At 43.0% G+C, this 27,376-nt stretch overlaps 1 protein-coding gene across 1 annotated transcript; it reads right to left on the bottom strand.

The window, feature by feature from the left end:
• Positions 1-301: 301 nt before the first annotated feature.
• LOC148048378 (cell adhesion molecule 2-like) lies at positions 302-26,971 on the bottom strand. The gene is made up of 5 exons (XM_087710953.1): positions 26,509-26,971; positions 12,202-12,462; positions 4,821-5,114; positions 1,935-2,195; positions 302-1,066 (listed from the first exon to the last, which is right to left on the bottom strand). The coding sequence occupies exons 1-5, from the start codon at positions 26,564-26,566 to the stop codon at positions 963-965; spliced, it is 978 nt and encodes a 325-aa protein (XP_087567079.1). The 5' UTR covers positions 26,567-26,971; the 3' UTR covers positions 302-962.
• Positions 26,972-27,376: the final 405 nt, after the last annotated feature.

Raw genomic sequence — 27,376 nt, 5'->3', positions numbered from 1 at the left:
GAAGCGTGCAAGTCTTAAAGCTGTCAAGTGACAAGACCCTTGCACCCCTAACCCTTCAGGGAAAAAAACCCCAGGGGTGTTCAAACTTGACAGCTTTAAGATTTGTGGACTTCAACTCCCAGAATTCCTCCTCTCACTCTTCATCTTGAGGATGTGCAGATGGGCGGGGGGAGGGAGCTGGAACCGGTTCTAAACGCCACTGTAGATTTGTGGAACCTCTTCTATAGAAGAGGTTAGAACTGGCAGGGACCCACCCCTGCTTCAGTTGCAAAGAAAAGTACAGGCTTCCACAAGTCTAAAATCTTTTAAAATAAAGTATTTTTATTGACAGAAGCAAAAGGAAGAAAAACCACCCATAAATGCTGACAGTTTAAAAATAGGTAGTGATAATTTCTTTCACTTTCACTTCTCGGGTATTTTGCATAAGATTGCAGCCAAAGGCTAAGATTATTTCAATGAAAGATGTGAAGTTTTGTAAACTTTACTTATTAATTGACACAGGGCAGCCTGTATGAGCTGCAGCAGAGCAAGAGGGACAAAGTAGATCTGTTTAGAAAATGTGGATAACTCACTATATATCCTGGTCTTGTTGTATTCGGGTCTTTATATATGGATTATATATAATGCTCAGTTCTAAGAACTAGAAACATTTTCCCCCCTATTTCTAACTGCAAAGCACTCAGGTAGCTTCATCTCGTATCTGATACAGGTATCCAAGTTCTTGCTTTGATTTGGCACACATTCCAATTCCTATAACAGCCCTCGGCTGCTCAGAGGAACATTTTCTGGTTTCAGCAGTGGTTGAACGTAGATCAAGGCACGGCGGAGAAGATTATCCAAATTCTGCCTCTGCTGTTGCGTAGGCTTATAAATGAGAACTAAGGTTCCTTCTCATTCGGCTTCTGCTGTAGCCCCTCCAAATTCTGCCTCTTCGTCCCAAAGGAATCCAGAACTGCCCTCTCTTAAAGTGGACGTTTTCGGCAAAAGTAAAAGACACCCCCAATGATGATTGCACCCATTACTAACATTGTTATCACCGGGGCTATAACCCAGTTGCGAGACTTCCCTGCAATAGAACATAAGAGATGGTTTGGACCTTGTTATAAAAGAGCTTGCTAAACAGGTGTAATTGCACCTGGCTATTTTGTTGATATTTCTCTAATCAATTCAGCCATAACCCCATTTCATTCCTTGACTGCGGAAACCATAGAGTTGTTGAGATTGCTATCTCCAACCTCTGTGGTGAGATTTCTCTTCCGTATTCATTCTCTCTCTCTCTCTCTCTCTCTCTCTCTCTCTCTCTCTCTCTTTCTCTCTCACGCATGCACACACACACAAATAGCAATAGCAGTTAAACTAATATACTGCTTCATAGGGCTTTCAGCCCTCTCTAAGCGGTTTACAGAGTCAGCATATCGCCCCCACAGTCTGGGTCCTCATTTCACCCACTTCGGAAGGATGGAAGGCTGAGTCAACCTTGAGCCGGTGAGATTTGAACCGCTGAGCTCCAGATCACAGCCAGCTAAAGTGGCCTGCAGTACTGCACCCTAACCACTGCGCCACCTCAGCTCAGTTAGACTTATGTACCGCTTCATAGGGCTTTCAGCCCTCTCTAAGCGGTTTACAGAGTCAGCATATTGCCCCCACAGTCTGGGTCCTCATTTTACCCACCTCGGAAGGATGGAAGGCTGAGTCAACCCTGAGCCGGTGAGATTAGAACTGCCGAACTGCAGCTTTAACAGTCAGCTGAAGTGGCTGCAGTACTGCAGTACTGCACTCTAACCACTGCGCCCCCTCGGCTCACACATGCACACTGTCCCCCTCATCTATAAATTTGCAAGTCAAATATTTAATTGAAAATATTAAATGGGGATATAAATAAAAGAAGGGAAAACGTGCATATCTGAAAATAAAAAAAAACACATTCATCTTACCTTCAAAGACAACGTCAATCTGTGCTGAATTCTTGCCATAAATATTATGTATTAGGCAACGGTAAGTCCCATTGTGGAACTCCTTCGCTGAATTAATTATTACAGTCTTGTTGCTATTTGTGAATTCCACATTAACTTTGGAGGGAAGTTCCCAGGAATATTCTGGATGGGGTTTTCCTTTAGCGTTACACATCACCCCAAATTTTGCATTCACTTTATAAATCACGTGAGTAGCCGATATGCTGACATTATAAGGGCTAGCTGCGAAAAGAAATGAAGAAGGTGATAGTCCTGTCTACTATTTCATGTAGAGCATTGATTGACACCCCAGAAATGGTCCATTTCTCTGTCCACTCTTCAGGCACCACTTTCCTATCAGGTATTTTGTATTATTTTCTCTTCTAAGGGTTTTGTCATTTAAAAAAAATCTGGGGGAATGAACACTATACTGTTTAGTAAAGGGTATATACTATAGATGCAAGGAATAACAGAGCACTAATTTACATTATTTACACTCAGTGTGGAATACCCCATATGCTCACAGTATGTTTTTCTCTCAGCATATTGTGAACTGATCATGTCATTGCCTCGTTCCATGTTCAGTTCATGAACCACGTTAGGACAGATAGCCTCTGAACCAGAGGTGGGTTCCTACCAGTTCGCACCAGTTCGGTAGAACCGGTTCGTCAAATCTACCGAACCGGTTAGAAGAGGTTCCACCAGTGGACCCAAAAAGCAGGCCACACCTACAGAAGAGCTTCCAATTTTTTTTGAAACCCACCACTGACACACACACACATAGAGAGACTCAGACAGAGAGAGAAAGAGAAAGAGAAAGAAAGGAAGAAATAAATAAAGAAAAAAAGAAAAAAAGAAAGAAAAAGTGAGAGAGAGATGAAAGAATAAAAGGAAAAAGGGACAGAGAGACAAAAGGAAGGAGAGAGAGAGAGAGAGAGAGAGAGAGAGAGAGAGAGAGAGAGAGAGAGAGAACACATGGCCAGCAAGCCACTCCCACCAGGTCACATGGGCAACAAGCCACTCCCACAAAGGAGGCCACACCCACAGAGTAGGTTCGAACAATTTTTGAAACCCACCACTGCTCTGAACAATGAAACATGGGCTGCTAGAGGAGGCCTTTTTATAATGAAAGAAGTAGAGGAAAATGAACCCTAGCCACACTTCAATACTAATAGTATTCCTCCTGCTGTGGGTCTTTGGCTAGTGAGAATCACACAAGTTCATCAAAAATAATTGTAAGACATTACACTTGAAAGACAACTCTAGTAATAGATGACAGGCCAGAAGATCTATGCAGTATAGTACTATTATTACCCAATCGCTAGGGAAGGTGGCGTGCACTGGAACCGAGGTGGCGCAGTGGTTAAATGCAGCACTGCAGGCTACTTCAGCTGACTGCAGTTCTGCAGTTCGGCTGTTCAAATCTCTCCGGCTCAGGGTTGACTCAGCCTTCCATCCTTCCAAGGTGGGTGAAATGAGGACCCGGATTGTTGTTGGGGGCGATATGCTGACTCTGTAAACCGCTTAGAGAGGGCTGAAAGCCCTATGAAGCGGTATATAAGTCTAACTGCTATTGCTAACGTATCAGAAACAAAACATTTGGGTCTGATCCTAAGAGCATTGGACAAAAGAACCCCTAGCTTTGACATAAAGTGCAAGCATGGGCAAACTATAAAGCTGGCTTCATGTTCTCTGTGCCACATTATACTGGTCAAATGGAAGAGAAGATCTCACCCTGCTACATCCTATTCTCACTTAACTGTGTTGAACTCCAGGAATGAAACCAAGAGGCTTCCCGCAGCTGAACCTCCCCAACAAGTCAACTATGGCGAGGATGGCAAGTATTATCCAGTGCAGGGACGTGCAGTCAGGGGAGGCAGGGGAGGCAGACCCTCACCACTGTCATCATGAAAAGAAAAAAAAATGTAAAAGGAGAAAGGCAAGAGCTGAGGTCAGGCTGAGCTAGTTGCTCCCAGAGTCACCATGGATGACTCTGCTTAGTGCTTAACTGTTTAAAAAAGCCTCTGAAAAAGCGCCCTCTACAGGAGGCGGCAGGAGAACGAGGTGCCTCATCTAGTCTGACTTTTTATGATCACTCGAGCAGAGTTAAGCAAGGGTTAAAAGCTGAAAAATTCCTGACGTAAATGAGGCACGTCGTTCTCCTGCCTCCTCCTGTAGAGGGCGCTTTTTTAGAGGCTTTTTTAAACAGTTAAGCAGAGTCATCCACGTTGACTCTGGCAGCAACTTTGTTTGTGTGTGTGTGTGTGTGTGTGTGTTTGAGAGAGGGGGAGGGAGGGAGAGAGGGAGGAAGGAGGGGAAGAGAGAAGAAAAAGAAAAAGAAAGAAGGAAACTTATTTAGCAAAGGAGAAAAACAAACGCTGTCGCTTTAAATCGGAACTGAGCATGCCTGGCTGTGGAATTCTGGGAGTTGAAGTCCACAAGTCTAAAAAAAAAATTGTTGCCTCACCAGCCATAAACCTCACCGCACGTCACTGATCCGGTGTAAATAATGTGGCAAGAGCATCCTTGCCCCGAGGATACATTGTCATTCCATGAATATTTAAACAGTTTCCACAGAAACCTATGGTGCTTCTGAAATCTTCACACTCATTTATCTGGTCACCCGTGTGACAAATATTATTTTCCTGCCACAAGAGGGAAATAGTCATTCTTTGTGAGAAAGAAGGGAAAGGAAAGTGGTTTGAAGTGCTTGCTGAAATGCTGATCTCGCTATCAAGGACAAGCCCTAGATGTTCAAAAGCTAGAACAAATTGCCACAGAGAAACAAGACATCTAATAACAAATAACCATCTTTAGCCTGAAGGGGGAAAAAATTACTTAACCTGCCATGCAATAAATGCAACTTACCCACAACCTTCAAAGTTCGATTTGCCTTTTTTCTCAGCACTTCTGAACCCAGCTGGAGGTTGGCCTCACAGAGGATCTCAGCCCCGTCATCATGATCCAAATTAGGCACAAAATTGTACTCCACAGATGGTTCTCCGTGGCTGCTGTTCAGGAAATGCCCATCTCTGCTCAGAGAAACGTTGCTGTGAGATGGGAAGGAGCCCCCCACCTTCAGGGTAGAAATGTTGCACACGATTTTTTCCAAGTGATCATTCAGAACTTCAGATACTGGATATATAACTGGAGTAGAGAATTCTAGATTTGGAATGACAAAAGATGGGGGTGACCAGTAGTTGGAAAGATAAGTTAGCACTTCAAAGAGCTAAGCAATCTTGGCCTCCTGGAGGTAGTAATACCATCAAGAATAACAGTATATGTTGTTGTTGTTTTTAACATGTTATTTCCAGACATTGTAAAAGCCTAGCGCTGATGATATTATGATACCTAGTTAGGGTTATGAAACCTCTTGCAAGGTGGTTTGTCTAATTATCTAATGAAGGAGTTATGGATGATCCACAAAATCTAAAGTGGAGAAACCTATTCAGCCTCTTTAATTAGCACCAAGCATGATCCTTGGGATTTATGTCATCAAGGTGTTCAGCTCAAGGTGTTCAGAGCCGAGGTGGCGCAGTGGTTAAATGCAGCACTGCAGGCTACTTCAGCTGACTGCAGTTCTGCAGTTCAGCGGTTCAAATCTCACCGGCTCAAGGTTGACTCAGCCTTCCATTCTTCCGAGGTGGGTAAAATGAGGACCCGGATTGTTGTTGGGGGCAATATGCTGACTCTGTAAACCGCTTAGAGAGGGCTGAAAGCCCTATGAAGCGCTAGATAAGTCTAACTGCTATTGCTATTGCTATTGCTAGCTCCAATGCATTGCAATAACCAGTGGACTATGCTGCCAGATCACTCCTGTATTTCCTTGAACTCAGCAATTGCTCCTCATTGCTCAAAAGACCATATCATATTCTTTCCATAACCCAGGAGGTGGCTACCGAGATCCCGGAAATGTCCTTTTGTATCCCTTCCTTACTATGCTATCAAAGGGATGGCATCAGTGATGGGATTCAAATAATTTACCAACCAGTTCTCTGCCTTAATGACCAGCTGGGTAGGCGGGGCTCTGTGGTCATGTGATCATGTGGGCATGGCCAAGTCAATGTCACTCAGGTTGATGGGCACTTCGCTTTAGTTGTTACAATGTCATAAGGGTTAACCGGAGAGGCAGTTTCTGTAAGCAAGGCAATAAAAATTAGGCTAGAAACAACACCAGAATGTTTCCTTCCTGCCTTCCTTACAGGATTAGCCCTGTAAAGTGGATGGAAACAAAAGATTTCTTCCAACAACCGGTTCTCCGAACTGCTTAGAAAGTTAACAACCGGTTCTCCCGAATAGGTGCAAACTGGCTGAATCCCACCACTGGATGGCATGTTGGTTGGGTACCAACATTTAAAGGCAATTATTTTAAAAAGTATGGCATTTTTTTTTTTAAAAAAAATTGCTTTCTCTTAATGAATGAGCATGAAAGAGAAGAGAGATACTATAGTACAGTGTTTCTCAACCTTGGCAACTTGAAGATGTCTGGACTTCAACTCCCAGAATTCCCCAGCCAGCGAATGCTGGCTGGGGAATTCTGGGAGTTGAAGTCCGGACATCTTCAAGTTGCCAAGGTTGAGAAACACTGCTATAGTACCATATTTAATAGGGATTTCCCCTCCAAACTGATATATTTTCTTGAACCCAGCTTTGCTCTCTTCCCTGCAGTCCCTTGGCATGTCATTCAAGGCCCACATGTTGCTACTCATAGAAATAAGGTTAACCACTTCTGTCATAAGCCAATTCAGCTAAAGTCAGCCTTTCCAGGTTATGAACCAGGAAACAAATTCCATAAGAAGACTAGAACTCAATTTTATTGACTGCATTAACAGATTCTTGCAAGTCCGCCTGTTTCCTTCTTTCTCTCCCTTTTATACCCCAGTGAGTCAGAAAGAAGCCGTCTTGAGTCTCTTTCTGACACTGCCTCCCTTCCTGGGACTCAAGGAAAGCTTCTGCTCGTTTTTGTTCTGATCGCTTCTGAATATTTCTCCCAAGGCTATCTCCATGGCCCCTCTTATACCTATTTAGAATATCAGTGTAGGAATGGTAAAAAGAGAGGTAGCGTTTTCCACATCACATGTGGAACACAATCACATACTCCTCAATTACATATGACATCTTGAATTTGGGGCAAGAAAAAAGGAGGCTGTACAGAGGAGATGTTTTGCGGTGTGTAAAACTGAAAAGTAACACGGACAGCTGAACATGAGAATTAAAAATTGATTGATTGATTGATTGATTTCATTTATATGCCGCCCTTTTCGCCGGGGACTCAGGGCGGCTCACAGTTCAATCGGGAAGGGGTACAGACAGGGGGTAAAAGAAAAAACAAACATAACAGTACACAATTTAAAAACACACAACAACCATACCATTCAAGAAGGGGGGCAGAAACTTTTTAGCCCCAGGCCTGTCGGAATAGCCAGGTCTTAAGGGCTTTGCGGAAGGCCTGGAGGGTGGTGAGGGTTCGAATCTCCATGGGGAGTTCATTCCAGAGGGTCGGAGCAGCCACAGGGAAGGCCCTCCTCCAGGTGGTAGCCAATCGGCATTGGCTGGTGGACGGAACCCGGAAGAGGCCGACCCTGTGAGATCTGACGGGTCTGTGGGAGGTAATTGGCAGCAGGCGGTCTCTCAAGTACCCAGGTCCAATACCATGAAGGGCTTTATAAGTGACGACTAGCGCCTTGAAGCGTATCCGAAGACCAATAGGCAGCCAGTGCAGCTCGCGGAGGATAGGTGTAACGTGGGTGAACCGAGGTGCACCCACGATCGCTTGGAAGGGAAATGGAAAGGAAGGGCGCATTAACCTAAGTAGACTGTTTTGTTGTAATAGTTCTACTGTTTAGGGAGGTTTTTTTAAACTTGTAAGCTGCCCAGAGGATGGGCAGACATGTAGATTGAAATGAATAAATGATCAAGAGGAAGACCTGTCCTCCTATCGTATTTTTCCACGGACTGCACTTCGTAAAATTTAGCAATTTGTAAAAGGAGTTATAGCATCACATGTGGTATGAAATCCTGCTCTTGAATAGGTAGGATGGTATGCATAACTGAGCTAGTGTGTGCGTGTGTGTGTGTCAGGGGTGGGTTTCAGGCGGTTCGCGGCGGTCCCCGCAAACCGGTTGGTCGGCGAGCCCGGAAGTAAGTAACTTCCGGGAACGCCGAAGGATCCACCCGCCCGCCCGCGTTTCTTACCCGTTTTTGACGAGTTCTGCTCTTCCACGTATGCGCAGAACGCATACAGTGCCTGCGCGATCCTCCAGGAGCAGCTGGAGCATCACACAGGCGCTAGTACGCATGCGTGCACTGCGCGCGTGCACGAGGACGCCGCCGGCCCCGTTCCAACCGAACCGCTTGTAACGGGGCGAGAAACCCACCCCTGGTGTGTGTATATGTCTGTGTGACTGCGTGTGTGTGTGTGTGTGTGTGTGTGTGTGTGTGTGTGTGTGTAGGGGAGGAAGATTTTTTTGTAATGTTAATTTGTTTCTGATGTATGTTCATATTGTGACTGGATCAGTTTCATTTATGAGGGGAATTAAATATTTTCCCTCACACCATTCAATGGTGACTATATGGCAGTTGTACCAAGAGTAACGTTATTATGAGAAACAAGCCATGCTTGTGCATGTGGAACAATGGAAGCAATCTGGCCATCATCATGGAGGCCTCAGGTCAGCTGTGGGAGTGGGAAGATATATCCAAGGATGTGGCAATACATCTTCTTGAGCATGGTCCATTTGGGACGCAGACAGTATATCACAGGCATTCTCACAATTCATGACTGCCTTGATAGAGAGGGATCTGGATCTCCACAAAATAGTCACAAGCTTACGCCTGCTGTAAAACCACCTCTTTACTCAAAGTCAAAGTAGAAAATTGCTTCCTTGTATCTGCTCTGCTTCCCCAGCACGCTCTCAATCACCCCAGATTATTATTATTATTTTATTATTATTATTGTAGGGCTAGACCAGTGGTGGGTTTCAAAGATTGTTGGAACCTACTCTGTGGGTGTGGCCTCCTTTGTGGGAGTGGCTTGCCACCCATGTGACTGGATGGGAGTGGCTTTCCGCCCATGTGACCGGATATGAAATTATAAATGAGTACTTAGGTCAGTCCAAGTAGCTATTCAGAAGTTAGTGGTTAGAAGCAATCGTAAAGCAAGATATGGGATTAAAACCAGAAATATTTTCTTGGCTATTTGAAAGGGAGTATAATATATATTTAATTTTACACATGTTAGCAGCTGCTGGAATTGTGTTTGCACAACAGTGGAAAAACAGAGATATGTAAATGAATAAATATTACAATGTGCAGGAATAAATAAATTGACAATTAAAATCAAGAAGGCTTTGAATACTTCTTCACGTGGGATTGGTTTTAGCAAATGCCAACTAACGGAAAGAGAAATTAGAAATCCAAAAGTATGAAAGAAAACACCGATTATGTAAGGAAAGGTCCCTAAAATGTATAAGGAAATATTACTAGATCATTATTAATGCGTAGATAACTGTGGGACATTACACACCCACCAGTGGTGGATTTCAAAAATTTTTGGAACCTCTTCTGTAGGTGTGGCCTGCTTTCCGGGTCCACTGGTGGAACCTCTTCTAACCGGTTGGGTAGATTTGACGAACCGGTTCTACCGAATAGGTGCGAACTGGTAGGAACCCACCTCTGGGCAAGACAGATGGATCCACTTCTAAATAAAGCATCACAGTGCAACCTTCCTCTATTTTAAATCACTAATAATACCACCGGGACGTATATGGAGCTCATAGTTATGTCGTCTTGGAAATAAGGATACTGCCAGAAGCTGCTCCTTTCCTCTGGAGTTTCCTGCTTCCTTATGCAATAGGGAGGACAATTCAATATAGACAAGTTTGTTGCCATGGGTGTAGTGTTCCTATGATTGGATGATGGACTTCAGGATTAACAGCTTATTCCCAGTTAGGGGAAGAGGAAATGGAAATGGAAGGGTTATGAGTATTTGTCTGAAATAACTGATTAATTTTTGGCTTGATGCCTACAGATACATGTAAGTTAGATGTAGAATAAAGTATAGGTTAGTACAATGGATTTCCACCAGGGACCCTTTTCCTGGTATTAATTGCATGGATGGGAAATTGCGTTGTCTAAAATCTAATATCCCTGTTTCTGGAACAATGTGTTCTACTGGTGTCTGAGTTAGAAAACTAAGGTAGCAAATTCATTTCAGATTATGATTCAAATTCCACATATACACGTCTGCATTGTTATGGTTATATTTTTATAAGAAACAATCTCTCAGAGGGGAAAATGTATGCTTATACGGTTCACACTCCCTAGGTTTGAATTGATCTTTTCTGAGTAGCCTACATAACAAAGGTGGGTTCCTACCAGTTCGCACCTATTCGGTAGAACCGGTTCGTCAAATCTACCGAACCGGTTAGAAGAGGTTCCACCAGTGGACCCGGAAAGCAGGCCACACCTACAGAAGAGGTTCCAAAAATTTTTGAAACCCACCACTGGTCCTTGGATATGATTGTTCTACACTATCATGCTCCTATTTATAAAACTCAGTGCCTCTGTGAAAGGTAAGGATGACTACTGCGTTTGTGGTGCAATCAGAACATTGCGTGTGTCGAAGTTGTTTTAATGCAAACCAAAGATGCCTTTTAAAAAACAAGTTTACATCCTATTCTTATGCATGCCAGTGCTGCGTGTGAGGTAATTTAAGGTGGTTCTGACAAGTGTCATCGGCATCTTTATATCCGGTCACATGGGCGGCAAGCCACTCCCATCCAGTCACATGGATGGCAAGCCACTCCCACAAAGGAGGCCACACCCACAGAGTAGGTTCAAACAATTTTTGAAACCCACCATTGGTGGGTGCTAACTTCCTACACCAGGTTGGGCCCTGCAGACTTCCCACATCAAATCCTTTCGATGACTGGAAAAGGCTCTAAACCTGATCATAAACCAGTCTCAATTGTCTGCCTTCCAATGGCCTCCTTTCTGAGCGCCACTGACAACATTAGACATCTTTCAAAGACAGGGAACCACTGCTTTGCCCATACTTTATTTTTACATTTTCCACATCAAAACCAAGAAAACTTGCTATAAAGTATAAAATTGCTGCTTGTGCGTCTTTATTTGATTTATGATATGCTGTAATTTAGAGAATTCCTTCCAAAGTCTAGTATGGATTTCAGAATGAGCTTCTATCAGCCTTGTGAGATATTCCAGATGGAAGCACACCCAAAACTACCTCTAGCTTTATTGCAAGGTTACATTAACAGAAACTTGCAAATCTGAAGCTCCTTCTCTCCCTCTCGTCCTTACAGTCCAAGAAACTAGAGAGAGTTTTTTATGAGACATTTGCCATGTCCCCTTTCCAGTGGTGGGTTTCAAAAATTGTTCAAACCTACTCTGTGGGTGTGGCCTCCTTTGTGGGAGTGGCTTGCCGCCCATGTGACCGGATGGGAGTGGCTTGCCGTCCATGTGGCCGGATATGAAGATGCTAACGACACTTGTCAGAACCACCTTAAATTGCCTCACACACAGCACTGGCATGCATAAGAATATGATATAAACTTGTTTTTTAAAATGCATCTTTGGTTTGCGTTAAAACAACCTCAACACACGCAATGTTCTGATTGCACCACAAACGCAGTAGTCATCCTTACCTTTCACAGAGGCACTGAGTTTTATAAATAGGAGCATGATAGTGTAGAATAATCATATCCAAGGACCAGTGGTGGGTTTCAAAAAAAATTTGGAGCCTCTTCTGTAGGTGTGGCCTGCTTTCCGGGTCCACTGGTGGAACCTCCTCTAACCGGTTCGGTAGATTTGACGAACCGGTTATATCGAGTAGGTGAGAACTAGTAAGAACCCACCTCTGCCCTTTTCCTTCTGCGACTTTATCTGCCTCTTATCTGACTGTTGCCTAGTCTGCAGCTCTTCCTCCTGTCTCCCAAAGTCATTCCCACAAACCTTTTGAAGACTGGAAAAGGCTCTAAAGCTGATCATAAACCAGTCTCAATTATCTGCCTTCAAGTGGCCTCCTTTCTGAGCACCACTGACAACATTATATATCTTTCAAAGACAGGGAAACACTGGTTTGCTGATACTTTATAATTGGGGAGGGTGGAATAAACACAGTGCTTCTACATAATTTTTTTATGGAAAAAAATTATTTTTTAAGACTTATGATACCTTTTAGTTCTGACTGTTGGGATATTTGTGGTAAACAGAATGTGTAAATACTTACCGTAAACATAAATTACTTTCCTGGTGTAGTTTTGATTAAAGTCTCCATAATTAACTAAGCACGAGAGTGGGAGTGTCCATTCAGTCACACTGGCTATGTACAGATCAATCCAACCATCTCCCTTCTTGAGCACGAATGGAAGAGCCACTTCCCATTTCAGTTCAGTATAGTTGCTACATGACACTCTGCACGTCAAATTCAAAGAAGCCCCAAACATCACAGCATTTTCTTTGGGATGGATGCTGACTTCACATGAGCGCACTAGAAAAGCAAGAACAGGATGCAAAGAAGAGGTTACAAAAAGATCTGTAGTCCTGTATGTAGCATGGTTCTGAAAAGATATTATGATGGAAATTAGACAAGCATTCTGCCCTGCAGGTAGTGCTCACTTACTTTGTTCAGGGAGGAGGAGGAGGAGGAGGAGGAGGAGGAGGAGGAGGAGGAGGAGGAGGAGGAGGAGGAGGAGGAGGAGGAGGAGGAAAGGAGAAGGAGAAGAAGAAGAAGAAGAAGAAGAAGAAGAAGAACAAGAACAAGAACAAGAAGAACAAGAAAAACAAGAAGAAGAAGAACAAGAAGAACAAGAAGAACAAGAAGAACAAGACCAAGAAAAACAAGAACAAGAACAAGAAGAACAAGAAGAACAAGAAGAACAAGAAGAACAAGAAAAACAAGAACAAGAAGAGCAAGAAGAGCAAGAACAAGAACAAGAAGAACAATAAGAACAAGAACAAGAAGACCAAGACCAAGAAGAACAAGACCAAGAACAAGAAGAACAAGAAGAACAAGAACAAGAAGACCAAGACCAAGAAGAACAAGACCAAGAACAAGAAGAACAAGAAGAACAAGAAGAACAAGACCAAGAAAAAGAAGAACAAGAAGAACAAGAAGAACAAGAAGAACAAGAAGAACAAGAAGAACAAGAAGAACAAGAACAAGAAGGCCAAGAACAAGAAGAACAAGAACAAGAAGAAGAAGAAGAACAAGAAGAACAAGAAGACCAAGAACAAGAAGAACAAGAAGAACAAGAAGAACAAGAAGAACAAGAAGAACAAGAAGAACAAGAAGAACAAGAAGAACAAGAACAAGAACAAGAAAAACAAGAACAAGAAAAACAATAACAATAACAAGAAGAAGAAGAAGAACCACAACAAGAACAAGAAGAACAACAACAACAATTTTTAGTAGTAGTTCTTTCTGGGTTGAGGGTCCCTTCTCCTCCGTTCTTTTACATACTTTGCCTCACTTGTTTTTTTTTCCAATTTTCTTTCAGTGGAAAAAGCTTGAATGCCTGCCTTTTCATTTCCTGTGCTCTAGGTAGGACTATAGATGAGAGACATTTGTACAGAAAAGACAGTTTCAGCTGACTTTGTAAATTGCGTGGAGGGGAAATGTTATAGGCTTAAAAATACTTCCAAGACATCCGAAAAAGCACAATCCAAACACAAAGCAGCTATTTTGCATGCAAAACAACTGTGTCAAATGGAGGGGGGGAAAATCAGGTCTTTCACGTGAATATTGAAACACAATTCAGACAAATGCAAAATGTTACAAATCTTAAATTTGGCGTTTCCATTGGCAAAAAAGACAATCACTGAGGCAGTTTGTCATAGAACTCAGAGATATAAATCTATATTTCCTGGAAAGTCATTTGGTTGAGATTGCAATGATAATTCCACAAGAGCTGAAAGTTGCTTTTGTCATTATATATACCAGGGGTTGTGACACTATATATATGTGTGTGTGTGTGTGTGTGTGTGTTTATTTGTGCTGATAAATAAATAAAGGGAGACTAGTATAGATCTATTTCAAGCTATTTAGCTCTCATCAGCTAGCCATACCCTTACTGGGATTCGAACCTGTGCTGTGTTGCATCTTAGGCAAACATCTTAGCCATTAAGCCACGGGTCTCCTCCTTATCAGCTGAAGCCAGGGAAGAAGGTATATATTTAGTGTCACAACCCCTGGTATACCCCAATTATGGGAGGACGCTAACTGCTTCCATCATCTGTCAATCGGTTCGTCACAAGAGTCCATCAAGACAGAAACTCAATATTTTTTACTGTTGCCTTTGTTATATTTGTGTTTTTTATTTGTGCTGATAAATAAATAAAGGGAGACTAGTATAGATCTATTTCAAGCTATTTAGCTCTCATCAGCTAGCCATACCCTTACTGGGATTTGAACCTGGGCTGTATTACGTACTAGGCAAACGTCTTAGCCATTAAGTTTATATATATATATATATATATATATATATATATATATATATATATATATATATATATAACTATAACATCCACAGAGATTGTTGATATTACAGTACATGGCTCTGTAACACTGATATTTTAGTTTATAAGGACATTTTAGATCATTGAATTTGGATAAACATGTACCGCATTTTCCACATCAAAACCAAGAAAACTATCTATAAAGTATAAAATTGCTGCTTGTGCATCTTTATTTGATTTATGATATGCTGTAATTTAGAGAATTCCTTCCAAAGTCTAGTATGGATTTCAGAATGAGCGTCTATCAGCCTTGTGAGATAGTCCAGATGGAAGCACACCCAAAACTACCTCTAGCTTTATTGCAAGGTTACATTAACAGAAACCTGCAAATCTGAAACTCCTTCTCTCCCTCTTGTCTACACAGTCCAAGAAACTAGAGAGAGTTTTTTATGAGACATTTGCCATGTCCCCTTTCCTTCTGCGACTTTATCTGCCTCTCAGTTGACTGTTGCCTAGTCTGCAGCTCTTCCTCCTGTCTCCCAAAGTCATTCCCACAAACCATTACTACACCCCAGGCTGTAACCTTTCTTACAATGCCACATTACCTCCTCTACCACCCAGCCACTCTCTATGTTCCCATTAACATTTTCTGCTAGCCCGATATATGCCAGTATTTCTAACAACCCTAAGCGGGGTTTGCCTGGCTATTTGTTTGTGTTACTGTATTAGTGAGAAAGTGGTTTCTCCCTAGAATACCGTATTTTTCGGAGTATGAGACGCACCTTTCTTCCTCAAAAAAGAGGCTGAAAATCTGGGTGCGTCTTATACACCAAATACAGCATTTTTGCCTCCCGAAGCCCCACCCCTTCACCAGAATGGCTGTGCATACCCTTATGGAGACTTTCAGAGAGTTGCTGGCGGCTGGGGAGGGCAGAAATGAGCAAAAAAACGGGTCGTTTCCCCCCCCAGCCCCCAGCAGAACTCTATAAGCTTCCATAAGGCTATGCATGCAATTTTTTTTGACAAAAAACGGGCCCATTTTTTGCTCATTCCCCCCCCCCAGAGCACTCTGCAAGCCCCCCTCCCCAAGGCTATTCATGTCTTTTTTTAAAAAACACGGGCCCGTTTTCGGGGAAAACGAGCCATTTTGGGGAGGTTTGCACAGTGCAAAAAACTTTTTTTTTCCTTTTGGAAAGCTCTTTCACTGATTGATGAGAATTACATTGATCAAGTGCTGTGCCAGCAGAAACACCTACCTATCTACTGTATTTCTCTCTATCTCTACTTCTCTCTCTCTCTTTCCCTCTACTTTCCTACCTACCTACATACTCTCTCTCTCTCTCTCCCTACTTACCTACTGTATTTCTCTCTCTATTTCTCTCTCACTATCCCCCTACCTACCTAGCTACCTACACTTTCTCTCCCTACCTACCTACTATATTTCTCTCTATATATATATTTTTTCTCTCTCTCCCTCTCTATCCCTTTATCTACCTACCTACCTAACTACTCTCTTTCCCTACCATCTACTGTATTTCTATCTCTTTCTATTTCTCTCTCTATCACTCTACCTACCTTCCTACCTACCTACACACTCTCTCCCTCCCTCCCTACCTTCTGTATTTCTCTCTCTCTCTCTCTTTCTCTCTCTTTACCTACCTACTCTCTCTCTCCCTACCTACCTACTGTATTTCTCTCTCTCTCTCTCTCTCTCTCTCTCTTTCTCTCTCTCTATCCCTTTATCTACCTACCTACCTACCTACCTAACTACTCTCTCTCTCTCTCTCTCCCTACCTACCTACTGTATTTCTCTCGCTTTCTCTCCCTCTCTATCCCTCTATCTACCTACCTACTTTTTTTTAAAAATTGCCTCTTCAAAATCTTGGCACGTCTTATACTCCGGTGCGTCTTATACTTTGAAAAATACGATAATTGGGAGCCAACACAGACTAGAAAAGAAGATGCTCTTCCATCCACCTCATCTCCCCTAAAAGGGAAGCAGAGGTAGGGTTTGCAATATTGAAAGCAAATGAGTAAGCACAGCTGGAGGGAAAATACTGGAGGCTGAAGAATGGAGAAGAGCCATCCTACAGTCGTAAAGATCGGTTACCCATTCAAAATATTTTGCTGCTTACTAAGATCTGGTCAAGCCAATATGCCTCCTGAAGGAATGGGCAATTGGGCATCCTCCATCTTTTCTATATATAAAAGTCCATAGGATTTCGAGTTGAATTCAATATATATATACTAAAACAACATTGTCCATAGCACCTAGAGCCAAAGGGCAGTCCTCCAATTGAGTAGCAATGGGAAGCCTGCCATCCCTGTAACTTCCTCCCCAGTTTCTACTGTTGGAGGGCTAAGGGGCACCCTGCAAGATGGGCTGCCCCAAGCTCCAACCTCCCCCTCTTTATCTTCACTTATCCATTCGCCAAAGTCACCACCTTACTCTAGTTAATAGCATCACTATGTTCTAGTCATGTGATTATAAATAATCAGACAGTAACCATGGAGTTACCAGTGACTTCTCCTTCAAAAGGAAGGCAAGTCTGAAACAGTTTGTTTGTTTGTTTATTTATTTATTTATTTATTTATTAAATAAATTTATATGCCGCCCAATCCCGAAGGACTCCGGGCGGCTTACAAAAAATGTAAGAAAAACACAAAAGAGAAAAAGAAAACAGTTTAAAAATAGCAAACACCCTCATCCATTCATTCTAATCGGGGCTGGACCTCAACAATGAGGTCAGCCCCTCCTGCCAATTACCTCCCTGCGACCAATTAGATCGCATAGATTAGGCCTCCTCCGAGTACCATCTGCCAGTCAGTGTCGACTGGCAACCACATGGAGGAGAGCCTTTTCAGTAGCAGCTCCGACCCTTTGGAACGATCTCCCCGTGGAGATTCGTACCCTCACCACCGTCCAGACCTTCCGCACAGCCCTTAAGACCTGGCTAGCCCGTCAGGCCTGGGGATAAAGATAATCTGCCCCCACCCGAATGATGAATGAATGTTGTTTACTATTTTTACTTTTATGTACTGTCTTGTGTCTATTGTCTGTACCCTCCTTCCCCATTTTATGTAAGCCGCCCTGAGTCCCCTCAGGGAAAAGGGCGGCCTATAAATACTAATAAATACCAAATACCAAATACCAACAGCCCCAGGCCTGCCAGAACAGCCAAGTTTTTACAGCTTTCCTGAAGGCCATGAGAGTGGGTATGGTTTGGATCTCTGGGGGTAGCTGGTTCCAGAGAGTCGGAGCAGCCAGAGAGAAGGCTCTCCTCCGGGGAGCCGCCAGCCGACATTGTCTGGCTGACGGCATCTGAAGGAGGCCCAATCTGTGGGATCTTACTGGCCGACAGTTCCGTGCAGAGAAGTGCATGATTGGAAAGCACAGAGCGATAGTCTTTCATTCCCTTTCTGGCCAGTAATATGGAACCATTGGTTTTCCATTTGCCCATGGTGAACTACAGCCCCGTTAAAAACAGAAGTCATCCGTGATGGTCTGCTTGCCAACATTTATTTCGCAAGGGTAGAATAGGCCAAGGCAAAGAGGAAGCAACTTGCCTGAACAGCTCCAAGGGCAGGATTCCAAGAAAAAGAAATCGTTTCCCATCAGTTCACAGCCTGCTCCATCAACTCCATTAAAAAAACCCTTTAGTGTGACATTGATCGCATCCCTGCTTTCCAATTGTTTGCTAACATGCCAAGAAATAAGGCACACTTTAAAATCACACATCACTTTCCTTCGGAATAGAACTGTTCTTCCTGCCATTGTTGTACTGAGCCAGACCCACTGAAAAATGACAAACAAAATTCTTGGCAATGGATGCTAAGTTGGCTTCCCCGTACAACTCTGTTCTGAGAGCGCACCGTGCTGCTGGCTGTACACGTGTTCTGCTAAGTGTAAGCATCTGTCTGCAGCTGGGTAGTTGGAACACAGAGACCACCTTATAGGCTACATCAGAGTCTCTCAACCTTGGCAACTTTAAAAGTTTAGCAATAGCAATAGCAATAGCAGTTAGACTTATATACTGCTTCATAGGGCTTTCAGCCCTCTCTAAGCGGTTTACAGAGTCAGCATATCGCCCCCACAGTCTGGGTCCTCATTTCACCCACCTCGGAAGGATGGAAGGCTGAGTCAACCCTGAGCCGGTGAGATTTGAACAGCCGAACTGCAGAACTGCAGTCAGCTGAAGTAGCCTGCAGTGCTGCATTTAACCACTGCGCCACCTCGGCTCTTTGAACTTCAACTCTGGGGAATCCTGGAAGTTGAGGTACATGCCTTTAAAAGTTGCCAAAGTTGAGAAACACTGGGCTAGATATTTACCCCCTGAGGTTTAGCATAAGCCGAAGCAGTTCAATCTCTATATTGGTTCTACACAGCAATGATACAGTGATAGAGGCAGGAGAGAATGAATAAATTAATACCCCAAAGGTGCTTTTCAAAAGGCAACTGGACTTTCCTGATATATTTTTCCCCCTTGAAAATGTTTCACTTCTCATCCAAGAAGCTTCTTGGATAAAAAGTGAAATGTATTCAAAGAAAAACCCCAGTTGCCTTTTGAAAATCACCTTTGGGATAACATGACTGAAATGATTGAGAATCTCCATAAGAATGAAAAAATTAATGCTATAGTAAAATTTCATTACAATTCATTTGAGATTGTTTAGTATGATCCATTGAATACATTAATAAGTCAAAGAATAAGGGCCAAATTGGAAATAACAGAAGAGGGATGGGGCACAAGATAAGATCCTAGTATTTTGTAAGGGGTAATAGTGAGGTCAGGATTTGATAAGGAGAAAATGAACACACTTCATCATGTGTTTTTAAACTTTTTAAAAGAGCAAAAGAGAGAGAAAAGGCATCCCCCGGTCATGAGTTCATTGTTTCAAAATCAAGAATCAACTTGTCCTGCATTGTGAGGATCCAACTAAAGGACAGAGTTTCATTCCAGGGTGGCAGACAGAGAACAAATCATTGAAACACTTTTTCCCAATTTTCCCCAGATTCCCTCTTCCAGATATACATTGCACTGTAGGAACCCAGCCCTCTCCCAGAAAAATGAAATATCCTAGGAAGTATTGAAAGGGCAGAACATTTCTCTGGATGTGAAAAGAAAGAAACATGTTTTAAAAGACAAAATAGCTGCCTGTAGCTTCCTGCCCACCCACACTTTGTCAATGGGCCATTAAGAAGGCCAAGCTAGTCCACTTTACATAATAAAGGCTTCTTCACTTCAGCTCCAGGGGGAATGGGATTAAAGCATGATAATATTGGCCCTTTACACAACTCGCCACATGGCATCTGAGAACTCAACCAAACCTGGATTTAAAACGCAGCCTAGAAAGTAGCCCCTGTATGGCCCCATGGGAGTCTGACAACCAATCAGAATACAAGATCAAGATCAAAGGCCAGAGAGGGCATAAAACCAGGGACTCAGCTTCTCTTCCTCCCTTGCTTTCCCTTCTCTTCTCCAGCAACACGAAGCATGTGATCCCCTTTTCTGTCCAGGGCTCAAGCCATGTGGCCCTGTCCACCATTAAAACCATCTTTCCAAGCAGCCTCCATGTCTCCAGTGTCTTTGTCCCCACTTGGAGCTGAACCCAGAAGGACATTTCTTCCAACAGCACTTTCCAAATTCTCAGCCTATTCCATTTGCTGAGTTGACAATCTCCATCCATCCTTGAGTCAAGCGGAACTTATATCAGCATGACGTATGCTGCCTCGCTTTCCAGCCGTTACCAGTCACCCAGTAATGGGTGAAAAACAAGGTTAGATCCCAGCAGGCACTACTGCTGGTTTGGTCACGTGCATGCTTGATGCGCATTGCGTGTGCATTTTATTGCGTGTGCAATAAAATTGTTCTGCGCATGAGCAGAAGCAAAAATCAAGATGGCGGCACTTATGGCGCTGCCCAGAGAACTGGTTCAGGGGTGTGGCAGACCTGGGCCGCTGCCGGTTCCAGTGACCCAGGCCACCAAACCACGACCGGTTCGGCCAAACCGGTCCAAACCGGTAGGAAGCCACCACTGGTGACAAAGACTAATAGACATTTAAGAGAGAATATGGTCTCAGAATTAAAAGAGGAAGTGCTACTGGTGCTTATTAGTCACACCCATGGGCTGTGTGAAAAAAAGAAAAGAACATCATGAAGTTAGGGGAGAAAAAAGTGCCGTCATGGTATTTGTGTACTAGGAGTAGGCAGAATTAAAGAAAGGTCAATTGGGTGCATCCTTGCTTGAGGTTTTTTTACTCTCCTCTCCACTGAAAAAGAATGGATGAATCAGGGTTGGCAAACAATTTGAGCAATATGGGGGAAAGGAAAAAAAAAACTGCATCATATTCTTCAGCATCTCTGCCTTCCATTAAAGATAAATAAGCCGACACACGGACCCGGATAGTAGCAGAGATTTCCAAAGGGATCTAGGCAGACCAAAATTAGATCTATTCAGCAGCGCCTGGTAATTCACAGGATTATTTCTTGTGGGGAAATTAGAAGCGTCAGGTACATTCACCACCTTGAGTTGTACATAAAAAATAATAAATCTGGGAATGTAAGTGTAGGAGAGAGGGGAGATAAGGGAGGATGAGGGGAAGGGTAAAGGGGAGGAAGGGGAAGGAGAGAAGGGAAAGGAGAGGAGGAAGGAAGGAGAGAAGAAAGAGAAGAAAGGGGGGAAGCAAGGAGGGAAGGAAGGAGGGAGGGAAGGAGAGAAGAAAGGAGGGAAGGAAGGAGGGAATGTAGGAGAGAAGGAAGGGGGGAAGGAAGGGGGAAAGGAAGGGGGAAAGGAAGGAGAGGAGGAGGGAAGAAAGGAGGGAAGGAAGGAGGGAAGGAAGCAGGGAAGGAGGAGGGAAGGAGAGAAGGAGAGAAGGAGAGAAGAAAGGGGAGGGAAGGGGGAAGGAGGGAGAGAAGGAAGGAGGGAAGGAAGGAGGGAAGGAAGGAAGAAGAAGTAGAAATGCTGTAAGATAAGATGGAGTTATGGGATGGTAAGAAAGCAATTTCAAGTATATTGTCAACTGCAGGGGAAAAATTGTTATAAATACATATTATTAATAACAGTTATGAGATCACATAATTGTGAATGTATATATGAAATTAATAAAAATTTCAAAATAAATAAATCAATCAACTGGCACCATACTTGTGTAGGAGCACTTTTTAAAGCAGACCATTCTTATTTATTTTTAATAAAAAAAAATTATTAGTTTTATTACAGAAAAAACACAAAAAGAAAAGCATCACCTTTCGTTACATCTTGTAGAAAGCGTATCCATTGGTCACAAGTACATTCCGTGCGTTCTGTCCACAATCACATATATTCCATTCAGTTTAAGTTGTATATGTTATAAATTTATATATTTTACTATCACTATACCACAATTTTCATTCAGTTAAAGATTTTAAAAACACAGCCAACTGCTGGCATTTTTTCCCCCTTCCCCCAGTTCCAGTCAATCTGCCATATCTTTATATCTTTATAACATATTCTAAGGGGAAAAAAGTCAATTAGTAGGACATCTAACATTTCCTCTCTCTAACATATCTTCATTTATTTTTTCTTATTTTGTTTATAGCCTTCATTAATAACACCTAAACCAGAGTCTTGTTTTGCGAACATGCTGAACAAAATATTACATTTACTGAAAGAGAGACTCTGAATCAAACCAACCTTGAATCAGGCTAATTGCAGACTAGAAAGGATTATTTGGTGTGATCTTTTCAGGCAGATCACTTTAAATCAGGGGTGTCAAACTCAAGGCCCAGGGGCCAGATCCAGTCCACGGGGTGCTTAGATCCGGCCCCTGGGGTCACCCTGGAAACAACCTTAGATTTGCCTGTGGTGCCTCTGCCAGCAAAAATGCAGCTTGGGTGGGGTCCATTTTAGCAATAGCAATAGCAGTTATATACCGCTTCCTAGGGCTCTCAGCCCTCTCTAAGCGGTTTACAGAGTCAGCATATCGCCCCCACAGACTGGGTCCTCATTTCACCCACCTCGGAAGGATGGAAGGCTGAGTCAACCCTGAGCCGGTGAGATATGAACCGCCGAACTGCAGATAGCAGTCAGCTGACGTGGCCTGCAGTACTGCACTCTAGCCACTGCGCCACCTCAGCTCTATTTTCACTTGGAGAGGGTTGCAGGAGGACATCGCAACCAAAAATGGAGCTCGGGAGCCCAATTTCACTGGCGGAGCACTCAAGCCACCATAGGGACCCACAATGGGAGTGATGTTGAGCTGGCCATGCCAAATCCGGGGCCCCGAAGTCAAACGCAATCCTGATGCGGCCCTCAATGAAATCGAGTTTGACACCCCTGGACACGAAGGTCATGCAGAGCCCATGGTTTAAATCTACATAATTTATTTTTTATCCATGCATCTAAGTTCTATCTACGTGGTCGTTAAGAATTGACAATGACTTGATGGCAGGTAATAAATTAATTTTATATATTTATTCATTAATTAAATTCCTATAGCTGCTCATCTCACTGAAGGCAGATCTGGATAGAGCAGAACAATAGATTTACAACCGCAAATATGAAAAGGGCAGACACAAATATAGAAAGTAATAAATATCAAAACATACGAAAAGGCCAATTTGAAATCACATGAACAAATAATTTCATGTTTTACTTTGGGAATTAATCAAAATGGTGTCAGTTTTAATTGGTACGACCTTAGACATAACCAGTGGACAATGAGAATTCAAAAATAGCAGCAGTTCAATGAAATTTGAGCATTGAAAATACAAGGGATTTGGAATCTCAACTGCAGGAAAGGATGCTCCTTATCCCCTTATTTACTTATTCTTGAGTATTTAGAATGCTTGTACTAAATATCCTTGCATTGTGACTTCGATATATTTTTTTCTCCTGATTTGGATTAATATGCTTTGTTTGGGTTTATGAATTATGCATTATTTTCTGATTTATTATATATCAAGTCTCAATTTTTTTAGTCAATTATAGTTAAAGTCTCTCAGTGTTAAGATGCAAATATTTTATTTTTGCTCTGCAAACCATCTGGAATCTTAAAGAGTCTGGACAGTATATACGTCCTTGTAAATAAATAAATAAGAAAACTTTAACACAGGTGCACAAGGTAATGTACACAATCTATTTTTCCTCTTTTTTTTTTCTAACAACACCCTTGGGAACAGAAGCATCCTAAAGATATACATACTTTCTATTCAACATCATGAATAGAGCCGAGGTGACGCAGTGGTTAAATGCAGCACTGCAGGCTACTTCAGCTGACTGCAGTTCTTCAGTTCGGCTGTTCATATCTCACTGGCTCAGGATTGACTCATCCTTCCATCCTTCCGAGGTGGGTAAAATGAGGACCCGGATTGTTGTTGGGGGCAATATGCTGACTCTGTAAACCGCTTAGAGAGGGCTGAAAGCCCTATGAAGCAGTATATAAGTCTAAGTCCCCGTGGAGATTCGAACCCTCACCACCCTCCAGGCCTTCCGCAAAGCCCTTAAAACCTGGCTGTTCCGACAGGCCTGGGGCTAAAGAGCTGTTGCCCCCGTCTCGAATGGTATGACTGTTGTGTGTTTTTAAATTATGTATTGCTATGTTTCGTCTTTTTATTTTCTGTCTGTACCCCCCTTCCCTGATTTGAATTGTGAGCCACCCTGAGTCCCCTTCGGGGGGAAAGGGCGGCATATAAATATAATAAAATAAAATCAATCAAATCAATTAACTGCTACTGCTAACTGCTATCATGACACATGTCGGAAAGTGGCAGAGTTCGTACTGCAATGGAGGCATACCGTAACTACTTTTTGTCATTCACCCTTCCTTGACCGCTGCTTGTGATGTAGGCTTTGGTGAGAGAACTTGACTGTTTGAACATTATCTGACAAGCTTCCATGGCTAAGGGTAGACTTAAAACCAACTTATGTATCCTCAGTCCTAGGCAACATAGAGTCGACAATAACTCTTTGTCCCTCTTTCTCAGCAATGCAAGGATGGTAGGCTTCGAAACAATCACAGATGTCTTCAAACGGTCACGAGGAAGTGGAAAAGATGGCTATTTGGTTGCTGTTGCAGATACATGACCAAATCTGCAAGGTGCCATAACAAATTGCTCTCCCTTGACATAAACAGGGAAGGATTGAATTTCATGAAGTGTGACTGTCAGCCTCTGCTTTGCTGTTGCTTCGGCTGCCATGAAACGGGGGGGAGGGCATGGTATTTGGGAGGGGTTACTCATTGTGCTGGAGGAAGGTTCTGGCGTTCAGCTGCCTGTCGGACTACGTGTGCATAGGAGATTCCCGCCAGGACTAACGGCACCGACATTCCATCTTGGTGATGCCTTTTGAAGTTATCTCACACCTGACACTTGAGAGAATTATGATTGGACTGTAGCTGTGATGCCAAGGGGTGGGGAATGGGCTATTCTATATATCAATCGCTTCCGCGCCTAAATAATCAGACTTCGCTTCGCTATGCCTTTAATCATTTATAATTAGTAAAAGTACACTTGATTTCTACACGTGGAGTCTCGTGGTCTTCTTTCCTAATTATCTAGTGGAGAGGTTCTGACAGTGACAGGGTGAGGTTTTTTTTTACTAACAGGACACAATCCACTAGGTAGGAGACAATATTTCCTGGCATTGCTGTATCCCCTTTTAAACAAATGGAAACTGTACTTCCTTTCAGTAAGTCTTACACAGAGTAGTGCAGTCCAGCTTTGTGTTCAGACATTGCTGAGAAATAATGCGGTTTGGATTTTCTTACTGCCTCCACTTGCACCTAATGCAGGGGTGGGTTTCTCGCCCCGTTCCAACCAGATCGGTTGGAACGAGGCCGGCGGCGTCCTCGCACACGCAGCGGCGCGCGCGTGCACGCACGCGGCGCGCGTGTGCACGCACGTGGCGTGCGCATGCGTATTAGCGTCTGCGCGATGCTCCAGCTGCTCCTGGAGGATCGCGCAGGCGTTCTGCGCATGCGTGGAAAGCGCAAAATTCAAAAAAAACGGGTAAGGAGCGGGCGCGGGTGTGCGGGCGCGCGCTGGCGCGGGGGGGGGGGGCTTTGCCGTTCCCGGAAGTTACTTACTTCCGGGTTCGGCGACCAACCGGATCGCAGGGACCGGTGCGAACCGGTTGAAACCCAGCCCTGACCTAATGACTCATGAATATGCTCTGTAGGTCTCCTTTTCTGTTGTGTCTTCCTGATTTTGCCTTCAGCTCATGCCCTTACCACCCAAACCCCAGGCAACCTTAGGGTGCTCTCAGCTCAGGGATGGGTTCCTGCCAGTTCTAACCTCTCCTATAGAAGAGGTTCCACAAATCAACAGTGCCGTTTAGAACCGGTTCCAGCTCCCTCCCCTCCCACCCATCCGCCCATCATCAAGATGAAGAGCGAGAGGAGGAATTCTGGGAGTCGAAGTCCACAAGTCTTAAAGCTGTCAAGTTTGAACAAGGGTCTTGTCACTTGACAGCTCTAAGACTTGCACACACATTGTGCCTGCACATCAAATCCTTATTGACTGAGCTTGAAAAACTTCATCAGAGGACAGCATCAGAATCACATATATTAACAATTAAGTTTGCCCTTCAAATGTGATTCAGTGTTGTTATTTCCTGCAATCTAATGGCAACACTCTTTTTTTAAAAAAATATCTCACCTATTTTGATGTGTTAACCTAGTACACACTTTGCAGATATTATACTGTGTTTCCATACATCACTCATATTTTTCTATACTAGTTAAGGCTCCCGTGAGTGGTAGCTGTATCAGAAATTTCCCCTTCCATAGAAAATGTTATAAAATGTTAAATAGGCTATTGTTTAAAAAAACTGCATTATCTCAGGTAAACCAAAGATTTCCCCCCCCCTTTTTGCTATTTATTGTAGTATATTACCATCACTTTAAGATAGCTGCATGCAACTTATCATCAGAGGAAATTCTTTACATATAATATTCACACAAATTAGGATATTCTATTTGACGTGTTCCTTGCTCCATTTTGCTCTTTTGTTAGTGAGCTTCTAAATTCCACCAGCTATACCAAATGTAAATTTAGTTTGGGAGGTGGGGGGTCGGGGTGTTGGAATATTTAGTACTTACTAGTAGGTACCCAGCAGACGAGAAGGACAGCCAAGATCTGAAGCAGAAAAGTTGACATTTTAACCAGCTTGAGGGACCAAAAATTGAAGCACAAAAGTCAGATGAACGGAGAGGCAAGCTTGATAAATGGAATAAAAGCAGTACTAAAAAACAGCATGTCGTTTAAGGAAATATGTGTTTCCTTTACTCCACCCTCTCACGTGCTTATTTCCTTGAATTTTTTTTTTTAAAGAATCTACAGAAGACAATAGAACGTGCAACTCTTAAATAACAGAAAATGAAGAGGTCCAGACTTAAATGTCACTGCTAGGCACTCCTCAGCATTAAAAGTTGCATCAAGAGAATTCTGTTAGGTGTCAGTCACACCTGAGGAAGTTGTTTAAACTATCGCCTTAAGGAATATTATAATTTCCTTCAGATGATGGCTTCCTGAATCCTTTAAAACAATAAGAAATCAATTTTATTCAGTTTATGGAGGAAGCTTTTAGGCCTCTAAATCATTGCACATCAGATAGCACTCTTCAACTGCCTAACTCAATGGTAAGAACGGTTACAATGGATGGGATTGTCTATTGGGGGGAATTTAATGCTGATCGGTTCCAGAGTAACATTTAAATTTTTAAGAGAGGCATCCTGTGTAACATACTCATTCTGGAATGTGACAGTGACATGCAGTGAGGTTTATGGCTGGTGAGGCAGCAATTTTTTTAGACTTGTGGACTTGAACTCCCAGAATTCCACAGCCAGGCATGCTCAGTTCCGATTTAAAGCAACAACATTCGTTTTTCTCCTTTGCTAAATAAGTTTCCTTCTTTCTTCTTCTTTTTCTTCTCCCTTCCCCTCCTTCCTCCCTCTCTCAAACACACAC

This window comes from Thamnophis sirtalis, unplaced genomic scaffold, assembly GCF_051295495.1.
Source record: "Thamnophis sirtalis isolate CommonGarterSnake01/CBP01778 unplaced genomic scaffold, rThaSir2_p1.2 scaffold_3, whole genome shotgun sequence".
Taxonomy (NCBI): Eukaryota; Metazoa; Chordata; class Lepidosauria; order Squamata; family Natricidae; genus Thamnophis; species Thamnophis sirtalis.
Note: the sequence above shows the minus strand (reverse complement) of the source record. Positions and strands in the feature narration are given on the sequence as shown.